Source organism: Monodelphis domestica, chromosome 5 (genome assembly GCF_027887165.1).
Source record: "Monodelphis domestica isolate mMonDom1 chromosome 5, mMonDom1.pri, whole genome shotgun sequence".
Classification (NCBI taxonomy): Eukaryota; Metazoa; Chordata; class Mammalia; order Didelphimorphia; family Didelphidae; genus Monodelphis; species Monodelphis domestica.
Window position 1 is genome coordinate 193,793,020 of NC_077231.1, and position 20,993 is coordinate 193,814,012.

Genomic DNA, 20,993 nt, shown 5'->3' on the forward strand with positions numbered 1-20,993 from the left:
CTCTTGCACTTCGGACAATGCCTGGCACATAGCAGACTCTTAAGAAATGGTTACTGACCAATTTCCCATATTTTGAAATCCAGTGACCTCCACCTCCTTGCTATTCCTTGTACAGGATGCTCTCCTGACTCTAGGAGTTTCCCCTGGCTTCTCCAGGAACAGCACTCTGTCCCTTCTCATCGCCACCCTGTCTTCCATGGGTTCTTTCAAGTCTCAGCTAATGTCTTATTTTCTATGAGAAAGCCTCATCCAGTTCCCCTTAATCTCAGTGCCTTCATCTGTGATTATCTACATTTTGGAAGTCCTTGAGTGAAGAAAATACTTTTCCCTTTCCTTTACAGTACATGGCACATGATCAATTTTATTTAATTTTTATTTAATCAATTCTTACTGACTTTGTCTTTAACCCCAAAACCCAACAAAATAAATTCTAGAAAGAATCAAAATTACTGAAACCCCTCAAAATAAAATTATCTTTAGAAAGAAAAACCTTTACCAAAATGAACGAAAAATTCTCACACACACACACACACACACACACACACACACACATATATTAAAAGACACAGTAGGGGAAATGTCTAAAATGTGACAGGTTGGACCAATTAAACTCAAGATGTGAACTAAAAAGGGCTATAATAAACTAGACAAGGGGAAATCAGAAACAAGAGAATCCAATAACCCAATATTTGATAAGACTGAAAACATAAATTACTTAGAAAAAGCTCCTCATTTGATAAAATCTGCTGGGAAAACTGGCACACAGTCTGGGAGAAATTAGGCCTAGATCAACACCTAATATATTCTACAATCCATTCTAAATGGACACACAATGTTGATAATAAAGATCATAATATTAAAAAATTAAAAGAAAAATAGATCATATACATCTCATAGCGATGGATAGTGTAAATTTTAGATTTACTCCACCCTGCTTAGTATAACAAAGCAGGAATGCCTACACCCCTACTTAAGGATTAAATGTTGAGACGGATGGCCTATGACAGACATGTGCTAGCAAATGACAAATCAGAAACAACTGACAGACCCCCAGGGCTGTCCTAAGTCAAGCTTAAGCTACCATTGGTACATGTAAGATCCAGGAAGTGATGTAAAAACGGTCTATATATTTTGCATCACTTCCTCTCTCTGGCCTCTTTTCGTGGAGAGGTGGCTCTGGCTCTGGCAGCAGAGAGGTGGCTGGTGGCAGCGTGCTGAGCATCTTGGCATCTTGGCATGACTGCAGCTATTGTCTGGGTTTGGCGGTGAGCATCCTTGATACAGTAACTGGGAGAAGCTTAATATTGTAGGTCAGGTGAGGCATCTTCTCTGAGCTCTCTCAAAGTCTAGGCTGATTCCTTTTTCCTTTACCTTCCAAAATACTACCCTCTTAGGAAGCCCCTAATCTTCTGAGGAGGCCTCGTGGCAGAGGTCTTTGAACTCCCCCTGGCACAAGCTAGGTCAGAGAAATCCTATACCCTTTCCCCTCTCTCTTCTTAATTGCTTCCCTCTATATTAATTAAACCACCATAAAATTTCCAAACTGACTTGAGTATTTTATTTGGGATTTGAATTAATCCCTGGCAACCAAATAAATTTATATTCAATCTCAACCCCTAAATTTACCCTTACAGTAGGAAATATTTTCTTAGCTAAATAAGAGTTAGAGACAATTGACAAAGATAAAATGGATAACTTTGATTACTTGAAACTGAAAAGCTTCTACAAAGACAAAATTAATGAGCCAAGGAAAAGAAGGGAAATGACCAAATGTGAAAAAATCTTTGCATCAATTTTTTCTGATAAGATATCCAAGATATATTAACAACTTACACACACACACACACACACACACACACACATACACACACACACACACACATATATATATATATATATATATAAAACCAATGGCCATTCCCCAATAAATATGTGGCCAAAGGATATGAAGTTCTCAAAAAAAGAATTGCAAAGCATTCACAATCACATGAAAGAATGCACCAAAAACCTGAGAAAAATTATGTCAAATAATCTTGAGGTTTCATCTCATACCCTATCCTCAAAGAATGGGAATATTCACTGTTGGAGAAGTTGTGGAATGATAAGCAAACCAATATAATGGTCTTGGTGGAGCTATGAAATGGCATGACCATTTTGGAAAGTAATTTGGATTTGTGCAATAAAATGACTAAAATATCCATACCCTTTGAATCAGAGACTTCCTTAATGGGCTTATACCCCAAGGTGTGACTGTGAAAATGTGGGTTTCAGGACTGTGAATTGCCAAACTGTGAAGGTTTCGGCCAAACTGTAAAGATAATTTTTAGTGTCTTGATTTATATTAAAAATAAGTGGTCACCATGGGAAAATTCCCAAATATGAAAATACCCAAGTCAGCTGGGTTTTTATGGAGATTTTAATGAATACAAATGAAGGAATTAAGGGAAGGGAGAGAGACAGAGTAAGAGAAAATAGTAGGAAGGGCCTAGGCCAAAATGGCCTAGGCCTGAGCTTTAAGAGAGACTAGTCAGTCTTTTATCCACTCACCACAAGATTTGTCCCAAGCAAAACTCCAACTAAGTTCAGAGAGTCAGCTCCTCCACACTAACTCTGAAACTCCAACTACTCTGAACTCCCCCTAAGTTCAGAGAGCCAGCTCCTTTTAAAGAGAAATTTCTCTTATGTCACCTCCCCTAAATTTTCACATCTACCAATCACAGTAGATGTTTTCCCCAGGACTGACCATTCTTAGTTGACATCTTCTTTAGTTCCCACCTTCTCTGGGTAGATTATATCTTCTGAGTATTTCACATCTCTTTGCTAAGCTTGCTCTTTGTAAGTTGCCTGACCTTTTAGTGATTAATTTAACCTTTATAGGTACACTTAGCACCCTTTTGTATTAGATCTAAAAATAGACCTAGCTTAAGGTTCTAGCTTTTATTATAAGTTGGGGACTTATCATTGTTCAGTAAGGAGTTTACAACTATATCTTCCTCTAAGGCACTGTCTGAGCAGGGTGTAGTAATTTTAAAGTTCCCAATACATTCCTGGCACATAAATGTAATGAATATTACTGTGTTACAAGAAATGATAAGGTACCTCAATTGTTTAAAATGGGGAATAGCTTAACCAAATCTTCTAAGGTACAGTCTGAGCAGTTTTAAGATTCACAAAGGAAGTAAATAAAAGGTACCCATATACTCCAAAATATTTATAGAAGCACTTTTTGTGAGAGTTAAGAATTAGAAACAAAATAGATATCCATTGGTTGGGGAATGGATAAACAATTTATGGCACATAAATGTAATGAATATTACTGTGTTACAAGAAATGATAAGGAAAGATCTATATGAACTAATAAGAGTGGAGTAAGCAGAGTTAAAAAAAAATACACAGTAACCACAACAACATAAATGGTAACATGGAAAGAACCACACACCAAAAATCTGACAGTAAATGTAATAAAATTATAAACATCAATCTAGACTCAAGTGATAAGATATTAGAGGATACTTGTAACCCACCCATTTGGTGGTGTTAAGCCCATAGTTGTTACATACAGAATATGCTTTCAGATTTTTTTAAAAATCAGTTATGCTGGGATGGAGAGGGTTCTTGACCCAAAAATACTATTTATTATATGGGAAGGCTCTCTGGAAAGAGTTTCAAGAGAGATCCTTAGTATAACTACGATGAAATAAAAAGCAGGATATATTAATTAAAAACTCATTTTTTAAAATGAACTCCCAGGACTAAAACCTATCTCCATCTACCCAGTCCCCCAAAACTTACTAACCTAGCAACTCCTAGATGGCACAGTAAGATAGACTTCAGGGTTTGGAATCTGTCTTAAATTGCAATCTTTCCTCAGTCACTTACTAGCTGTACAAAACTTGAATCAGCCATTTAACTTTTCTGTGCCTCAGTTTCCTCATTTGTAAAATGAGGGTATTGGACTTAATGGCTTCTAAGATCCCTTTCAGCTCCAGATCTACAATTCCATAATTACTATCTCTCCCTTTTACTATCAAACTATTCAAGCATGTAGTCTATACCTGATACTCTCACTGTGTATCTATTCCTTTCTGAGTCTTCTGCAATCTGGCTCTCCTGAAATCATCATTCTAATTTAAAGATTGCCTAAAACTTTTTTATCAAATATAATAGCTCTTTCTCAATCTAACCCACCTTACATTTCTGCAGTATTTAACAATGTTAACCATGCACTTTCTCTAATCTACTGTCCTGGCTGTCCTTTCCTAGATCCCTTCTCATCCTCAACTATATTATAAGCTCTTAAAGATAGGGGTCCTACAATTCTTACTGGAAGTAGCTAGATGGCACAGTAGACAGAGGACAAGGCTTGAAATCAGGATTTAAATAGATCCTCAGGCATTTACTAGCTATGGAACTTTGACCAAGTCACTTAATTTCTGTCTGCCTTAGTTTACTCAACTGTAAAATTCAGACAATAATACTACCTCCCTTGCAGAGTTGCTATAAGGATTAAATAAGATAATATCTGTAAAGCGCTTGGTACAACGACTAATATATAGTAGGTGTTATAATATAAATGCTTATTTCCTTTCCTTCTTACTATAGTATTGGAGTCATAGCATTCAATAATTATCAATTAATTTAGGATATATGTACAATAAGTATTTTTCACATTAAAGTTACTTTTCTTATGTTTTTATTGGACATCTGACTGGCTAGGCCATGAAATTTACTATTTGAATATAATTTTTTTACTAAAAAACTGCTAAATTCTCAAAAACCAAAGTGCTCGATTTTAGTCACCCCTCACTTGAACTCCAAGGCTCCAATCTTTTTTTTTAAGTTTTTTTTTTAATATCAATGACTATACAGAATAAGATACCAAGTAACTGACAGCACTGCAGATGTAAAAACTATGTAAGATGTAAAAACTATATAAAAACACTGAGACCAAAGATTTGGTTATCTGAAGCAACTTTTTTAGTATAGCAGATGTATACACAAAAAAGACCATGTTCCCTTGAAAATGTCTTGGTTGTAAGTTTATAGATGAAAAAATTAAAAATTTTAATGAAAATATTTAAGTTAACTAGGCACAGCCTTATGAAAATGTTACTTGGTTATTTTAGTGCACTTTAAGTATATTTGCAAAGTTTCAGATCAAATCTCACATATACCTAATATAACTTCAATAGGAGTTTTTCTCATTCCTCTAGCAAAACCTAAGCAAACCTACTCTGAAAATGATACTGACATCAACAAAAGGTTAAGTACATTTATGATCTAAAGCATATACTACTACTAAATAATTTTTATCCTAAAACTAACAAAACTTTATTTTTTTACCTGAAAAATCTAGATGAATCTCAATAGTTCTCAGCACTTACCTTCAAAAATGAATTGTAGATGTTTAGTTGGTATGTTTAAGAGAGTTGAAAACTGTTCCTTGAGTTGTCGTAACAATACACCAAGTTTATAAGTAAACGTAATCATCTGTTCGACAGGAACAAGCACAACTTTCACTGTAAAAAGATGAGGGAGGTGGAGAATTTATCACTTCATGCTAGAAAGTCATCAACTTCAGTCTATACCAAAGAACACACAAGGGATGGTTTTAGGTAAGTGGCTATTGCCATTCCTTTTGTCTCTGCCACTTACAAGAATTACCACTAGTTCTCATTGACTGTAAGAACTGACATGAGCCATATTCTCATCCCTAAAGCTCCATATTTCTGAAAATGTCCATCTTGTCCCTTCCCATCCCATATCAGAAAGAAAAATTGTAAGAAACATCATAGTACTTTGTAAAGTTTGTCAATTCCCGATTTATATAATTTATTCAATTATACCTCTTAAGAGGTTAGGAGATTCAGCACTGGAAACAGTTATAAAGGCAAAGAAGGGAAAAGGTAACCTCATATGTGAAAAGAATTGGAAAATGACTAATATTCTATACAAATGGGATACGTCAAATCTAGGCACTTATTCTTGCAATGGAAAAAAATCTTACCTTACAGGCATCTGCTACCTCCATTTGTCCTCTTCCTTTAAAATATTAGTCTAATTTTAAATTCCTTTATCCCTATAGTGGCAAATGTTAGGGAGTCTTAAAGGGACTATCCTAAAAAACTAAAAAGAGAAAATTTCTTTTTTGAAGGTAAATATTTTATTGATAATGCTAATAACTAGCACTTAGATTGTGCTAAAAGGCTGGCAAAAAATTTTCACATTATCTCATTTGATCTTCACGAAACCCCTGAAAAATAGATGCTATTGTTATCTTTGTTTTACAAAGAAAACTGAGGCTGAGAAGTAAGTGACATAGTTAGTGAATATCTTCAGATGGGATTTAAATGGAAATCTGCTATACTCTTAAGTCCAGCACTCAATCCATTTATGCTTTTTAGCTGCCCAGTAATGTTATTTTAATGAAATACCATACTTGACAGAGCCTGAAAGGTTTTTCTTCTAAAAAATTAGGAAAAGCCAAGACTTTGTAAATGCCTTTGTTTTGTCCCTAAATTCTAAGAGGAATGAAATCACTTTATTTATGTTTGCTTCATTTTATCACCTACAAAAAAGGGATAATAATTGCACCTACCTCCCAGAGTTGCTATAAGGATCAAATGAGATAATATTTTGTAAAGCATTTGGCACACTGCACATTTAGCACATAGTGGGTGCTATATAAATATTAGCTATTATTTTAATTTTATTATGATTATTATTATAAGACATTATTTTCAAAATTATTTTTTGAAATATTACTTGAAATAAAATTTGGGGAATGAAGGAGCTGGTGTTTTTAACTTATAACAATTTGTTTGAATACTTGTTAAATAGAAATCAGAGTCAGTGATACTGAAAGATTTGAGTCTATTTGAAGTTTTTGTGATATTCCCAATAAGAAGAGAAATGACAATTGTGATTCCCCTTTCAACACCTTTCCAAGTGCTTTTGAAGCATTTTGTTTGAAGATTTCTTTGGCTTTCAAGATTTTGGGGATATAGGTCCAAAAGTATTCTTCCACTTTGTTGAAATATATTGAAATATCAAGATATTATACTGGTGGAGTCGAGATGGTGGGCAGGCAGTAACCCTGCCAAACTCTCCCAGTATTGCACTCTAAACAACTTTAAAATAATTCCACAAATCGAGTTTTAGAGCAACAGAACCAACAAGATGACCTAGTGAGATATTTTTCCAGCCTGGGACAATTTAGGAGGTCAACCGTGTGGGAAATGACCATGAGAATATAAGTCATAGTTGGCACATGCGCATTAAGGGAGGACACAGCAGGGCAGGGCAGTTTCTAACTCCTGAATGGTCCTCCTCAAGTGGCCTCTGACCTGGCGGTGGTAGTGAGGGGTGATTACATGACTGGACATCAGAACCAATGACCCAAACTGTCCAAGCAAAAGCTGGGCATGTGTACTGCCATGGGCCAAACAGGCGGGTCAGGACAAGCAGTAACTAGGTCTTTCAGCCATTTTTTGCCTTGTGAAAGGGGCTCTCTCTCAGGCAAGGCAAGCCGTCCTGGTGTTTAGCTACATAAGCCATCTTTGGTCTGTTCAGCATTTGGGCCAGCCAGGGGACCATTCCAGGCTGGGAATCCAAGAAGTAAGACATGCAACCATGGCCAGAGACTTTGGCAGTTGGGTGATAAAACTCTTGTTTCTTTTTTTCTTTCTCTTTACTAATAAATACTTATAAATTTAGTATAAAATCTCCAAGACTTTTATTTATTATGGCAGGAAAAGTTTGTGAAACTGGAGTTGGCACAGGCACATACAGAGAAAATACCCTGAGTGGGCAGTGGAGGCAGCAGCAACAGGCAGAGGGGCAGCTTTGGGAGCTCAAGCCAGAAACAATCAGGAGGTTAGGCAACTGCTCAGAAAGAGATTACAAAAGCTGGGCACTTTGCTGACAACTACTGGCCAGAAGCAATTCTGTGTTGTGGTGCCAGAAGGAAGATTCTTACTTGTGAAGTCAGTAATATGATCATCATTTATGAGAATGAAATTGGTGCAGAGTAATTGAATCACTTTTGCTACCATTACACTATGAAATGGGCAAGTTGTTTTGCTTCCAATTCTTTGCAAAAATGAAGAAATTCTATGTTGATTCAAGTAAAGATTTTTCATAATACAAAAGAATATAACAGTGCTGGAAGAGAATAAAGATCACCTAGCCCAAGCCCTTCCTCTTACAACTGAAAAAGAAACCTAAAGAAAGGAAATGACTGTGAAAATAGGTGAAACAGGGTAAAGGAAAGAATACCTATGGCTGTATTATCGGCCACTGTCGTCTTCAAAGCATCCTTTATGGCCTTTATTTGGGTTAAATAAGATGCAGGGAAATCAACACTCGATTGCCCTTCATCCGACTTCTCTTCCTCTGAGCTCACCCTTCTCTTCAATTGCATGTCCTCCTTCAAGGAACTGTCTCTCTTTTTCAATCTTTGCTTTGAATGAGGTCTCTCTAAGGTTTTTTTCCTTGATCCTTTCCGCACTTTACTTTCTCTATGGGCACCACTATAACCCTCTTGGGCCTCCTCTTCCTTTGACTTTCTTCCCTTCTCCACATCTTCCACTCTTTCGGGAGTATCCGTTTTTCCTGTATCGGTTATCTCCTCTCTTTGATCTGTCATTTTTCTGCATTAAAAAATTAAATAAATCATTATGTAATTATATGAGCTTTTAGTCAAAATATCATTATAATCATCCACATTTTTTTCTTAGGATTAACTTCCTGTCATCAAGGAATTTTCACAATATGGCCACTATCACTCAGTCATAAACAGGCAAAATGTAAAAGTAATGAGCAAGAATAGAAAAGCAAAATACAAGTGATAAATAAATATGAACTGGTAGATGCAGTAATCTAGTTTGATAGAGACAATTATTATTAGGGAAACTTTCCTAATCCCTTTTCAATTCTGGGAATAATGAATTTCCAAGCAGAATTGTTCAGATAAGGAAACACAAAAGCCTAATTCTTCAGAAACTGGGTAATTAATATTCTGGACCAACAACTTTCATGGGACCTTTCTGGTTTAATTATCCACCTTTAGTAGACAGAACCTCTGCAGGAATTATGAATATTTTTCCCCAGGAGTGGTTATATTTGCACTGATCCATTTCATTACCTACTCATGCATTTTATAAAACAATTGTCCAGAAGCTTATTAATATTTCTATTCTGTTTAAATATAGAAAAGTCATAACATAATAGGAGTCTCTTAATATACAATATTTTTAATATTTTATTAAGTGCCTATCTTATTTCAGGGAAGGATTGAGAGCCAAATTTTAACTTGCTCAAAGAAATGTTATGTCTCCAGCACAGAGAGCAAGAAAATTGGACAACTTCTCAGTTTCTCTTGACTTAAGCTTTTTTTACCTTTTTAAATATATTAGTAACATTCTTTATTTTTTTATATCACTAATACTGACTTTCCTAAGTATAGTCCAGCAAAACAAATCATCAACCATGTCTACAAATGCATCTCAGGCAGAAGCAAACTTCATTTTGTGTCTGTCCTATTAAGATTAAAATTCTCAGGAGACTGTATCATAATTTATAATTATTTATTAAATAATAAAAAGTGAGTTAGAAGAAAAGGCACCATTTATATACTACCAGCTGTTCCCTTTACAAACCTACCCCCACCAGCTGTGCCAGCTTCTCAGCTAGACCTACGGTGAGCCAGGGCTTCCTTAGCCAGTGCTCAACTGCTGGGACTTTCTCAAGGCTGTGACCGCGAAAATATAGTTTTCAAGACTGTGAATTGCCAAAACTGTGAAGGTTTCAGCCAAACTGTAAAGATAATTTTTAGTGTCTTGATTTAAATCAAAAATAAGTGGTCGCCATGGGAAAATTCCGAAAAATGAAATACCCAAGTCAGCTGGGTTTTTATAGAGATTTTAATGAATACAAATGAAGGAATTAAGGGAAGGGAGAGAGATAGAGTAAGAGGAAATAGTAGGAAGGGCCTAGGACAAAATGGCCTAGGCCTGAGCTTTAAGAGAGACTAGTCAGTCTTATAGCATTCACCACAAGATTTGTCCCAAGCAAAACTCCAGTCCTTCACTGAAATCCTCAACTCCTGAATTGAGTTCAGAGACCCAGCTCCTCCAAGTAATTCCAAACTCCAACCATGAACTCCAACTCCCCTAAGTTCAGAGAGCCAGCTCCTTTTAAAGAGAAATTTCTCTTATGTCACCTCCCCTAAATTTTCACATCTACCAATCACAGTAGACATTTTCCCCAGGACTGACCATCTTAGTTCACACCTTCTTTTGTTCTCACCTTCTCTGGGTAGACTAAAACTTCACACCAGTTTTGTTAAGCTTGCCTTTTGTAAGTTGCTTGACCTTTTAGTGATTAATTTAACCTTCATAGGTACTTAGCACCCTTTTGTATTAAATCTAAAAATAGACCTAGCTTAGGGTTTTTGCTTCACTATAAGTATGAGTTGGGGACTTTTCATTGTTCAGTAAGGAGTTTACAACTTTATCTTCCCCTAAAGAATGCTTAAGTATGGGTGGAGTAATGTTAAAATTCCCAATACATTCCTGATCAAGTACCTTCATTTGTTACAATAAGGGAATAAATTAACCAAATCTTCTAAGGTAGAGTCTGAGCAGTTTTTAAGATTCACAAGGCCTCCTCTCTCCTTTGTTTCTGGACCCAAACTTACATCTTTTAATGATGTCACTTTCTGAGTCTCACCGACTTGTCAGACTTGGTCTCAATACAGATCAAAAGGCCTTCTTCCGGATGCCAGGGGTTGCTTGGGTCAAAAGGCAAGCATCTCTGGGTGCCAGTGAGGCCCAAGGCTTCTGGTGTCCTCCCAGAGTGTGCATGAGTCCCCCTTATCCAGATAAGTCCAGGGCCTTATTCTTAATTCAAAGAGTAGAGTTGAGTTGTAACCTCAAAGATTCACATTAGTAAATTAGTAAATTCTCACAAGTCCTCTGTACTCATCAGAGTTCTAGAGTCCCTAAACATTTTTACATCATCATAATCACCCTGAAGTTATTCCACCTGCTGCTATTTAACTTGATCTTAATTCATTTCTGATTCTCAACCTATCACTAGTGTTCTGCTTCCCAAAACTTTTCTCTATTCAATTTTGCATCTATTCTGTATAGACTTCAATGTGAACATGTCTCCTCTGCTAGAATTAAAATTTCCAAAGCACAAGAACTTTAACCTAAGTAATTCTGATTACTTAGCATGAATGTCACATAATAGGCATGTAATGCATGCTTATTGAGGCTTGAGAGTCATATTACCAGCAAAATCACAGATTGTTCACTTTTTTCTGGACTCCTTTAAAGAGAAGGAAAAGGGGGAAGAGGAGGAAAGCTATGCCCCAAATGTAAAGCAAGAATACCTGAAAATCCACTGGAAAATAAAACTCATTCAAGGTAAAAGTGAATTAACACCAGAGAACAATAATCTTCAAAGGGCTGATTCAATACTCCTCTCCCATATGCCACCATTCCCTATAAAATTAATTCCCAAACAAATTTATCTAGCAAAAAAATTATTATTTGACAAGTGGTGCTGAAAAAACTGAAAATCAGTGGCAGTATTTAAATTTGGTGCATTTTAAATTATATTCCATAATAAATTCAAAATGGATATGTGATTTGATATTAAAGATTACATTTTTTTTAATTTAGAAAAGAACTAGGAGCACTTTTCATAGCTCTGGCTAGGGTGCTGAATTCTTAGCCAAACTGGGATTAGAGTCAATTTCAAAGCATAAATAATTAAAACGTTTCTTTATGGGGCAGATAGATGGTTCAGTGGAAAAAGCACCAGGTCCAAAGTCGGGAGAACCTGGGTTAAAATTAGAACTAAAACACTTCCTATCTCTATGACTCTGAACAAGTCACTTAATCCAATTTGCCTAGCCCTTGACCTTTTGTCTTAAAGTTGTTAGTAGAATAGAAAGCCAGGGGAGGGAGGGAGGAAGGCAGGGAGGGAGGGAGGGAGGTAAGAAAGAAAGAAAGAAAGAAAGAAAGAAAGAAAGAAAGAAAGAAAGAAAGAAAGAAAGAAAGAAAGAAAGAAAGAAAGAAAGAAAGAAAGAAAGAAAGAAAGAAAGAAAGAAAGGAAGGAAGGAAGGAAGGAAGGAAGGAAGGAAGGAAGGAAGGAAGGAAGGAAGGAAGGAAGGAAGGAAGGAAGGAAGGAAGGAAGGAAGGAAGGAAGGAAGGAAGGAAGGAAGGAAGGAAGAAGCTTTTTGTATGAAAATCATACAAATTACTAGGAAAAGAAAATGAATGAATAGGAAAAATCCTTTATAGCAAACACCTCGGATATGGGTATGAGATCCAAGATGCACAGGCAACTATTAGAAACAACAACAACAAAAAAATGAAATCTATTCCCTAGTGGATCATGGTTAAAGATATGAATAAATGATTCTTAAAAGAATAATTACAAGCTATTACAACTATATGAAACATTGCTCCAAATCACCAATAAGAAATGTAAAATTAACTAACTATGGTTTTGCCTCATATTCGGCAAATGAGCAAAGATGGCAATAGATGGAAATAGCATTGAATGAGCTACAGATTGATAGTTACACATATTCACTGTTGGTAGAAGTGTTAAATAGTACAAACTATTTGGAAAAAATTTGGAATTATGCCAATAAAGTTTCTAAAATGTCCATATTCTAACACAGAGATTCCACCACTAGGTATATACTCCAAGGTGGCATGATAAAAAGAACAATCTTACATAAACCATAATAATTCCTAGCACCATTTGTTTTAATAGCAAAGAACTAGAAACAAGAATGATGCTCATTGATTAGGGAATAGCTAAACAATCAGTGGTACATAAATTTAATGGAATTCATCTATGAAACCACAAATAAGATGGATACAGAGAAGCATAGAGAGACTTGCATGATCTGATGCAGAGTAAAGTAAGAAAAGCCTAGTGTGAATCTTAAAATTGCTCAGAATATACCTTAGAAGATTTGGTTAAGCTATTCCCCTATTGTAACAATGGAATGTATTGAGAACTTTTAAAATTACTCCACCCTGCTCAGACAGTGCCTTAGGGAAGATATAGTTGTAAACTCCTGATGAAACAATGAAAAGTCTCTAGCTCATACTTATAGTAAAGCTAGAACCTTACACTAGGTCTATTTTTAGATCTAATACAAAAAGGTGCTAACTATCTATAAAGGTTAAATTAATCACTAAAAGGTCAAGCAACTTACAAAAGGCAAGCTTAACAAAAGAGATGTGAAGTACTCTGAAGATATAATCTACCCAGAGAAGGTGAGATGTAACAGTCCACACCTGTGTATGCACAGGGGAAATAATCTGTAAGGATTGTCGTAGAAAAGCGCATGCTCAGTCCTGTGCATGGCAAGAAAGGCATTGACCTTTGATCCCAACATTCCCAAGGTTTAGGCGCAAACTCAGGTTTCTTTGTGCTCACCTGGCTGAGACCATCCGCGTCTCTGCCTTGTCGTAATTTTACTTACAACTGAACCAATGGCAATCCACTGTGTCTTCATTAATATGTATTACGTACCTTTGCATCTCAATGCCAATAAATACAGCAGCTCACAGCAAGCTAACCCCTTATTATCCTTTCACCTGTCTCTCTCCTTCCTGGAGCTTGGCCTCTGGCCAAGAACAGCTTTCTCATGGAATTTCCTTTATCTCTATGAAAGACCTTTCCTTCTTAATCTCCTATCCTCAAGCCGGAATGATCCGTGCTCAGAGCACTGGCTCTAAGTGATCAATGGCTTTTCTCTCAGCTAATCTCTATACTCATTGCTTACTCCCGTGTTGTTGATTTAAGGTTATCTAACTGCCTCATGTCCTTGTGAAGTTAGATAACTGGAGCTTGATCTGTGCAGCTCGCTGATTGTTAATATTGCGTTGGTGTCTGGCTCCTTTTTATACATCCCCTCAGCTTCAGCCCTTCCCCCAAGGGTCAATCTTCTATATTTCCTTTCTTGTAAGGGCTGCTGGACAGCCCCTTACATGAGAACTAAAGAGTGGTGAGAACTAAGAATGGGCAGTCCTGGGAAAAAGCGTCTACTATGATTGGTAGATGTGAAAAATTAGGGGAGGTGACATAAGAGAAAATTCTCTTTAAAAGGAGGTCAATTGAATTTAGTTACAATTTTAATTCAGTTCAGAGGCTAATTTCTGTTCAGAGTGGAAGAACCCAGCTTGAAGACGATCTTGTGGTGAGTGATAAAGACTGACTCCCTCTCCCTTAAGGCTCAGGCCTAAGCCATTTGGCCTAGGCCCCTTCTACGATTTTCTCTTTCTCTCTCTCTCTCTCCCTCTTCCCTTAATTCCTTCATTTATATTAATTAAAATCTTCATAAAACCCAGCTGACTTGGGTATTTTCATATTGGGGAATTTTCCCATAGCGACCACTTATTTTTATTATAAATCAAGACACTAAAAATTATCTTTACAGTTTGGCCAAAACCTTTACAGTTTTGGCAATTCACAGTCTTGGAAACCCACATTTTTGCGGTTACACTAGAAGCTATGCACACAATAGCTACAAGGTAGTAGAATGAACAACCACAAAACAAATCAAGTTAATGATCCAAAGTTATAAGGAACAATTCCACAGAAGATAAATGAGAAGACACTCCCAACCCTACTCTTGCAGAAGTGAGAGGTCCAGACACATGAAACTCTACATACACTTTCAAACTTATTCCATGAATTTATCTTGCTGATTTTTTTCTTTAAAAATATTTTAATATTTGCATAATCTGCACAGATCAATAATTTACCTTAAAGGCTCCTAAAGAATAACCCTTTTTAATTTCTGACCCTCTAAATTTAGAATTGCCACTCTAAAACCCTCCATATCTATTAACAAATATGTATGACTCACCACTTTGTTTGAAGGCTTTTCTTTGACCTATTGTTTGACGAATTCACATGGATATCTTATTTTGAAAATGACATTCTTTTTTATTGTTGGGAATCTTTCTAAACCACATTGTGCTAGACTCTGACTTACTAAAACAAGTGTCATCTCATAAGTTTGTGGAAAAAAAATTAATAAAAATATTTGTTATATAATATGGCTTTCTGGGATAGGAGAGAGATGTTAGGGGGAATTCCAGTGATGTAAAAAGTAAGAGATGTCAATACAATTTTTTAAATATTTTTACTTTTTTTCTTTAAAGGAAGGAAATGTAAAAGTAAAATGACTACACTAAGTCTCAAAGATTAGATATGGGAAGATACTATCCTCTTTTTAGAGGCGAGGGCTATAGATGTGGAACATTATGTTACGTTGTTTCAGTGTATAAGTTAATTTTAATAAATTTTTACTTCTTTATTCTGTGTAATAAGAATAGTCTGTGAGGGGGCCAAGAGAAAAGATTCACTGGGAAATGTTGATGATATAAAAACAAAAGATATCAATTAAAATCTATTTTGAAAATATCTATTAATTAATGCAAATATGTCTATGTTTCTCTGACTTAAACATATCCCCCATTTCTTCAGGTACAATAATATTCTATTATTAAAACATCAATATAAATAGGAAAGAAATAGAAAAAGAGGAGGAATGACCTATTTCTCATAGCTAGGGTATAATAGAAGAGAATATAGATGTGGAGATGGGAGTAAGGGAAGTGAGCATTGCATGAGACCACTTTTATTTGATTCTGGCAAAGAAGCATAAATACACACATTCATACACACACACATACAGTTTAATGTAGATTATACTAAATTCAACAGTGATAAATGTAGGATCAAAGAGAGGGAAAAATAAGATTTAAAAGGGATAGCAGAGTTGGTGAGCTAAAAATATTACTCTTGGGGGAAGATCATAAAAGGTTGATTAAAAAGAAAAAAGTGTAAGAATTAGTGACTGGGGATTTGTGTTGAAAGGAGAAAGCACAGGAATAAAATCAGACCACTTTAATTATAAATTATTTGTTTTGAAAAGATTCCTTGTCTTTCTGTGAAAGCAAAGAAAAATTTAAGAGGGGACACTAAAAGGAAAAAACAATTAGCAATCAGAACAAACAATAAATAACATTCATGACCATGAATATCAAAAGTATTTATTTACCCATCAAATGGAGAAGTGTAGCAGAAGAGATTAGAAAGAAGAATTCAACAAAATGTTCTGTAGAATCTATTATGTCTCAGGACAATTGAAAAAAGCAGGGCCAGCTAAGGAAGAAGAATCACTGATTGGATAACCCTTACTTCCTGCCTTATTTCTATTCATCCCCCAAGACCCTAGGAAGAAAAGCAATATGACTGTTTACATAACTTGGATGATTTTGGAATTACCTATTATACTACTTCCAAAGGAGAAGAAAGACCACTGAACCTTATCATTTACTCTGTTACTAAGCCCACTGGATCCCTAAAAATATTGTCATCTGACCTGCTAGTACACCCTAAGCACTGTCATTTACCCAGGGTTGAAGCTTTAGAACTTCTGGACTTTTTCTTCTAACCTGTAGCTGAACTCTTTTATATTGCTATCTCTCCCCCCCCCCCATTAGAGTGTGAGCTCCCTGAGAGCAAAAATTGTATAATTTTACTTCTACTTATGTCTCCAGCACTTATCAGAGTACTTGGTGCATAATAGGTACTTAATAAATTATTTTTCATTCAAGACCAGTAATCATGATTTCATTACAGAAAACAGTAACATTTGATATGATTAAAAGATATCAAGGGAAAAACTACATTATTCTTAAAGGTACAAAAGATAATAAAGTAGTATCCATGTTTGATATATCTACACAAAATGTTAAAGTATCTAAGTTCTCAGAAAAGGAAAGGATATGGTACTATTAAAGAGCACACCCACCTGGGGAAGGGAGTATGTCTAAAAGGGAATGATAATCTTATAATGGGTTTAGTCTAGGGGAAATCCATACATTATGGACTCACTTTCTTAGCCAGTCCACCTCCCTTGACAAATGAGGGCAACTAAGACCACCTTCTCAATGAAAGTTTACACTTCCCTGAACAAAACCATATTGTAGCAGGTGAGATGTATGAGTCCCCAAGGCAGCTCAGATGATAAAATTGTCCTAAAAATAAAAATTTATCATAGCAAAGACAAACTGGACCTTGTAACTTAGGAGAAAGAGTAACTTCCATCATACAACATTGCCTCCATTCATCAATGATTTCTTTGTTAATTGTATTTCTAAGTAGTAGTAGTAGTAGTCTCTCGGTAACCGAGGATGATGATTATCTTTGTGCATTTTCATCTATGGTGTATAGATGAGTGTGCACAAAGACACTTGTGCATGATGGAGATTTAAGTGGAGAGAGTATAAAAATAGAGAGAAAAAGAGAAGACACCAAGAAAAGAACATAGAAATATGAAAGAAAAGTGAACACAAGGCATTTTAGAACCTTTTTCCCCAGACAGAACAAAAAAGGAACAATCAGGAAATAAAATTAGGAATATAATGCAAGTGAAAAGATATGATGAAGAGAAGATAAAAAATAAAGTAGATGGGCATCTACTTTGTTTCCAGTTTTTTACAATGGTGCTATACATATTTATTTAATATAGAAGGCCTTTTATTTTATCCCTGATTTCATTGAGGCACTAGAAGTGGGATCCCTGAGACAAGGAATACGGATACTTTAGTCACTTTCTTAGCATACCTCCAAATTGCTTTCTAGCACCAGAGGACCAATTCAAAGCTCCACTAACAATGTATAAATATTCTTGTCTTTATATAACCCCTCCAACATTGACTTTTCCATCTGCTGCCATCTTTACTAGCTTTCTGGGTAAGAAAAATCTTGAACAAGGGAATAGCAAAAAAATACATAGACATAGATATGGATATAGTGATAGGTGATATAGTTATATAGATTAGATATAGCTACTACTTGAGAGGTTGGAGGGAAGAAGAAGAAAGATTTTTAGCTATATGCTTTAATAGTAAGGACAGGGAAAGAGATGGCTCAAAAGAGGTAGTGAAATAGGTATAGAGTAATAGAGTAAAAAATTGATATAAAGTAATTAAAAAATTAAATAGATATAGAGTAATTAATAGATATAGAGTAAATAGAGTAATAATAAAATAGAGTAATATAGAGTAAAAGTAATAGAGTAATTTATAAACTCAAAAAATTTGGAATAGGGCAATTAATAAGTCAATAAACATTTACTAAACACTTAATATGTAATAGGTATTGTGCTTACCACTGCAGGGAAATAAATGGAAATTGAAGAAAGGCAGTGTCAACTGACCAGCATTAAATCATTAAAAGCAAAATTGATCATTGGGATAAATTACTGACTTAAAAGATGAAAAAGATAATAATTAATACAAAAGAAATGTGTTATATATGTGTAACACACAGAGATATATACACATATATACATATACACCCAGATATATATATGTACACATATATATATCAAGAGATAGAAAGAGAAATTCCATTTAAAATAACTCTAGACAAGACAAAATATTTGGGAGTCTATTTGCCAAGACAAACACAAGAATTATATGAACACAACTACAAAACACTTTTCACACATATAAAGTCAGATCTAAACATTTGGAAAAATATTCATTGCTAATGAGTAAGATACACTAATAAAAAAATGATAATTCTGCCTAAATTAATTTATTTATTCAATGCCACACCAATCAAACTACCAAATAATTATTTTTTAGAACTAGAAAAAATAATAAATTCATCTGGAAGAACAAAAGATCAAGAATATCCAGGGAATTAATGGAAAAATGTGAGGAAAGGCATTCTGCCATTACCAGATCAATAATCATCAAAATAATCTGGTACTAAAAAATAGAATGGTGGATCAATGAACTAGATTAGATGCAAAAATTACCTCAGCAATCTCAATGGACTAGATTAGATGCAAAAACTACCTCAGCAATCTAGCATTTGTTAAACTCAAAGATCCTAGATTTTAGGATAACAAATTACTATTTGACAAAACTACTAGGAAAACTGAAAAAAAAAAGTATAGAAAAAAGTAGATATAGACCCATATCTCATGCCCTATATATTACAAGATAAGGTCAAAATGGGTATATGATTTAGAAATAAAGAGTAATGCTATAAGTAAATTAGATAAATATAGGATAATTTACCTGTCAGATCTCTGGAGAAAGGTAGAATTTATGACCAGACAAGAGATAGAGGACATAACAAAATATAAAATGAATAATTTTGACTATATTAAATTTAAAAGGCTTTGTACAAACAAAACCAATGTAACCAAGATTAGAAAGGAAACAATAAACTTGGGGAAATTTTAATATTACATTTCTCTGATAAAGAACTAAGTCAAATTTATAAGAATACAAGCCATTCCGTTTGACAAATCATCAAAGGATATGAAAGATATGGAGAAGTAATTTTCAGACGAAAAAATCAAAACTATCAATGATCAAAAAAAAATTCCAAATCTCTCTTGATTAGAGACATGCAAATTAAAACAACTCCAAGGTACAACCTCACACCTATCAGATTGGCCAATAAGACAGGAAAGTGATAAATCCTGGAGGGGATGAGACTAAATTGGGACACTAATGTGTTGTTGGTAGAGTTGTAAACTGATCCAACTATTCTGGAGGGCAATTTGAAGCTATGCCCAAAGGGCTACAAAACTATGTGTACCCTTTGATTCAGTAGTACCAGTAATAGGACTGTATCCTAAAGAAAGTAAATAGAAAGAGGAAAGGATCTGCTTTAGCAGATCTTTTTGTGGTGGCAAAGAATTAGAAATTGAAGGGACATTTGGGGAATGGCTAAACAAACTGTGCAATATGATGAATAGATCATTTCAGAAAGAGCAGAAAGACCTGCATGAACTGATGCCAAGTGAAATAAGCAGAACAAGGAAAACATTGTCAAAATAACAGCAATACTGTGGAGTAATCAAATGTGACAGACTTTGCTATTCTCAGCAATGCGATGACCCAGGACAATTCTGAGAGACTTATGTGAAAGAACACTATCCACCTCCAGAGAAAGAACTGTGGGAGTCAGAATGCAGATCAAAGAATGTGATTTTTTCACTTTAGTTTATTTGTGCTTTTATTTGGGGATTTTGGTTCTATAAGGTTATTCACTTACAAAAATGAAAAATATGAAAATATTTTCTATGATAATACATGTATAACCCAGAACAAATTGCTTACTCTCTCTAGGAAACAGGAGGGAAAGGAATGAGGGAGCCGATTTGGATCTTAGAACTTCAGCAAATGTATGTGGGAAATTGTTATTAAATGTAATTGGGAAAATAAAATACCTTTAAAAAAATAAATTTATACACACATACAAATAAAACTTCAAATAGAGGTGTAAAGAAACAATATATAAAACTGAACAGAGAAGTTAGAGCTGAAAATGTTGATCAGCTTCTTAATATTTAGCTTATTTCTCATCACTACTTGGTATCTTTACAAAAAGAAGCCATGTGCTAAAGCAAAAAGTAATCGTACATAATTTTTAAGCAGAAATATTAAACCCACTTTTACAAACCATAATGGAATAAAAATAGTGATCAGGAAACAAAAATCAAGAGATAGAGGCCTAAATATAGACTTGATCATGAGTAGATTAAATAATAAACTAAAAACAATTTATATTTATGTGAAAGACAGTAATAATGAAGAAACAACATACCAAATGTCTGGAATGTAGCTAATGTAATCTTCAGGAAAAAAAAATTGACTCTGAAAATGCATTAGCAAAGTAGAAAAATAAAAAATTGAGTATATAAATTTTAAAATATTAAATACATGAATTAACACGACATGAAATAGAAATGTCAAACAACCCAATCTCAGAAAATAAAATGAACCAGAAATAAAGAAACTATCACAAGGGGAAAATTACTTGGTCCAGGTAGATTCAAAGGAAAATTCTACTAAACATTTAAAAAATTCTCAAAAACTGAAAAAACAATCTTCAAAACTGATTTGATGAGACAA

General features: G+C 34.8%; 1 protein-coding gene across 6 annotated transcripts in view; it reads right to left on the reverse strand.

Annotated features, from left to right (window-relative positions):
• Positions 1-20,993, reverse strand: part of IQUB (IQ motif and ubiquitin domain containing) — a 116,165-nt gene that overhangs the window by 75,997 nt on the left and 19,175 nt on the right. For all 6 annotated transcript variants that reach the window (XM_007504226.3, XM_007504225.3, XM_056799645.1 and 3 more), the window contains 2 exons: positions 8,278-8,651; positions 5,385-5,519 (listed from right to left, as the gene is read on the reverse strand). In XM_007504226.3, the coding sequence (XP_007504288.1) occupies positions 5,385-5,519; positions 8,278-8,647 (505 nt within the window). In that variant the 5' untranslated portion in view covers positions 8,648-8,651. The remainder of the gene's footprint in view (positions 1-5,384; positions 5,520-8,277; positions 8,652-20,993) is intronic.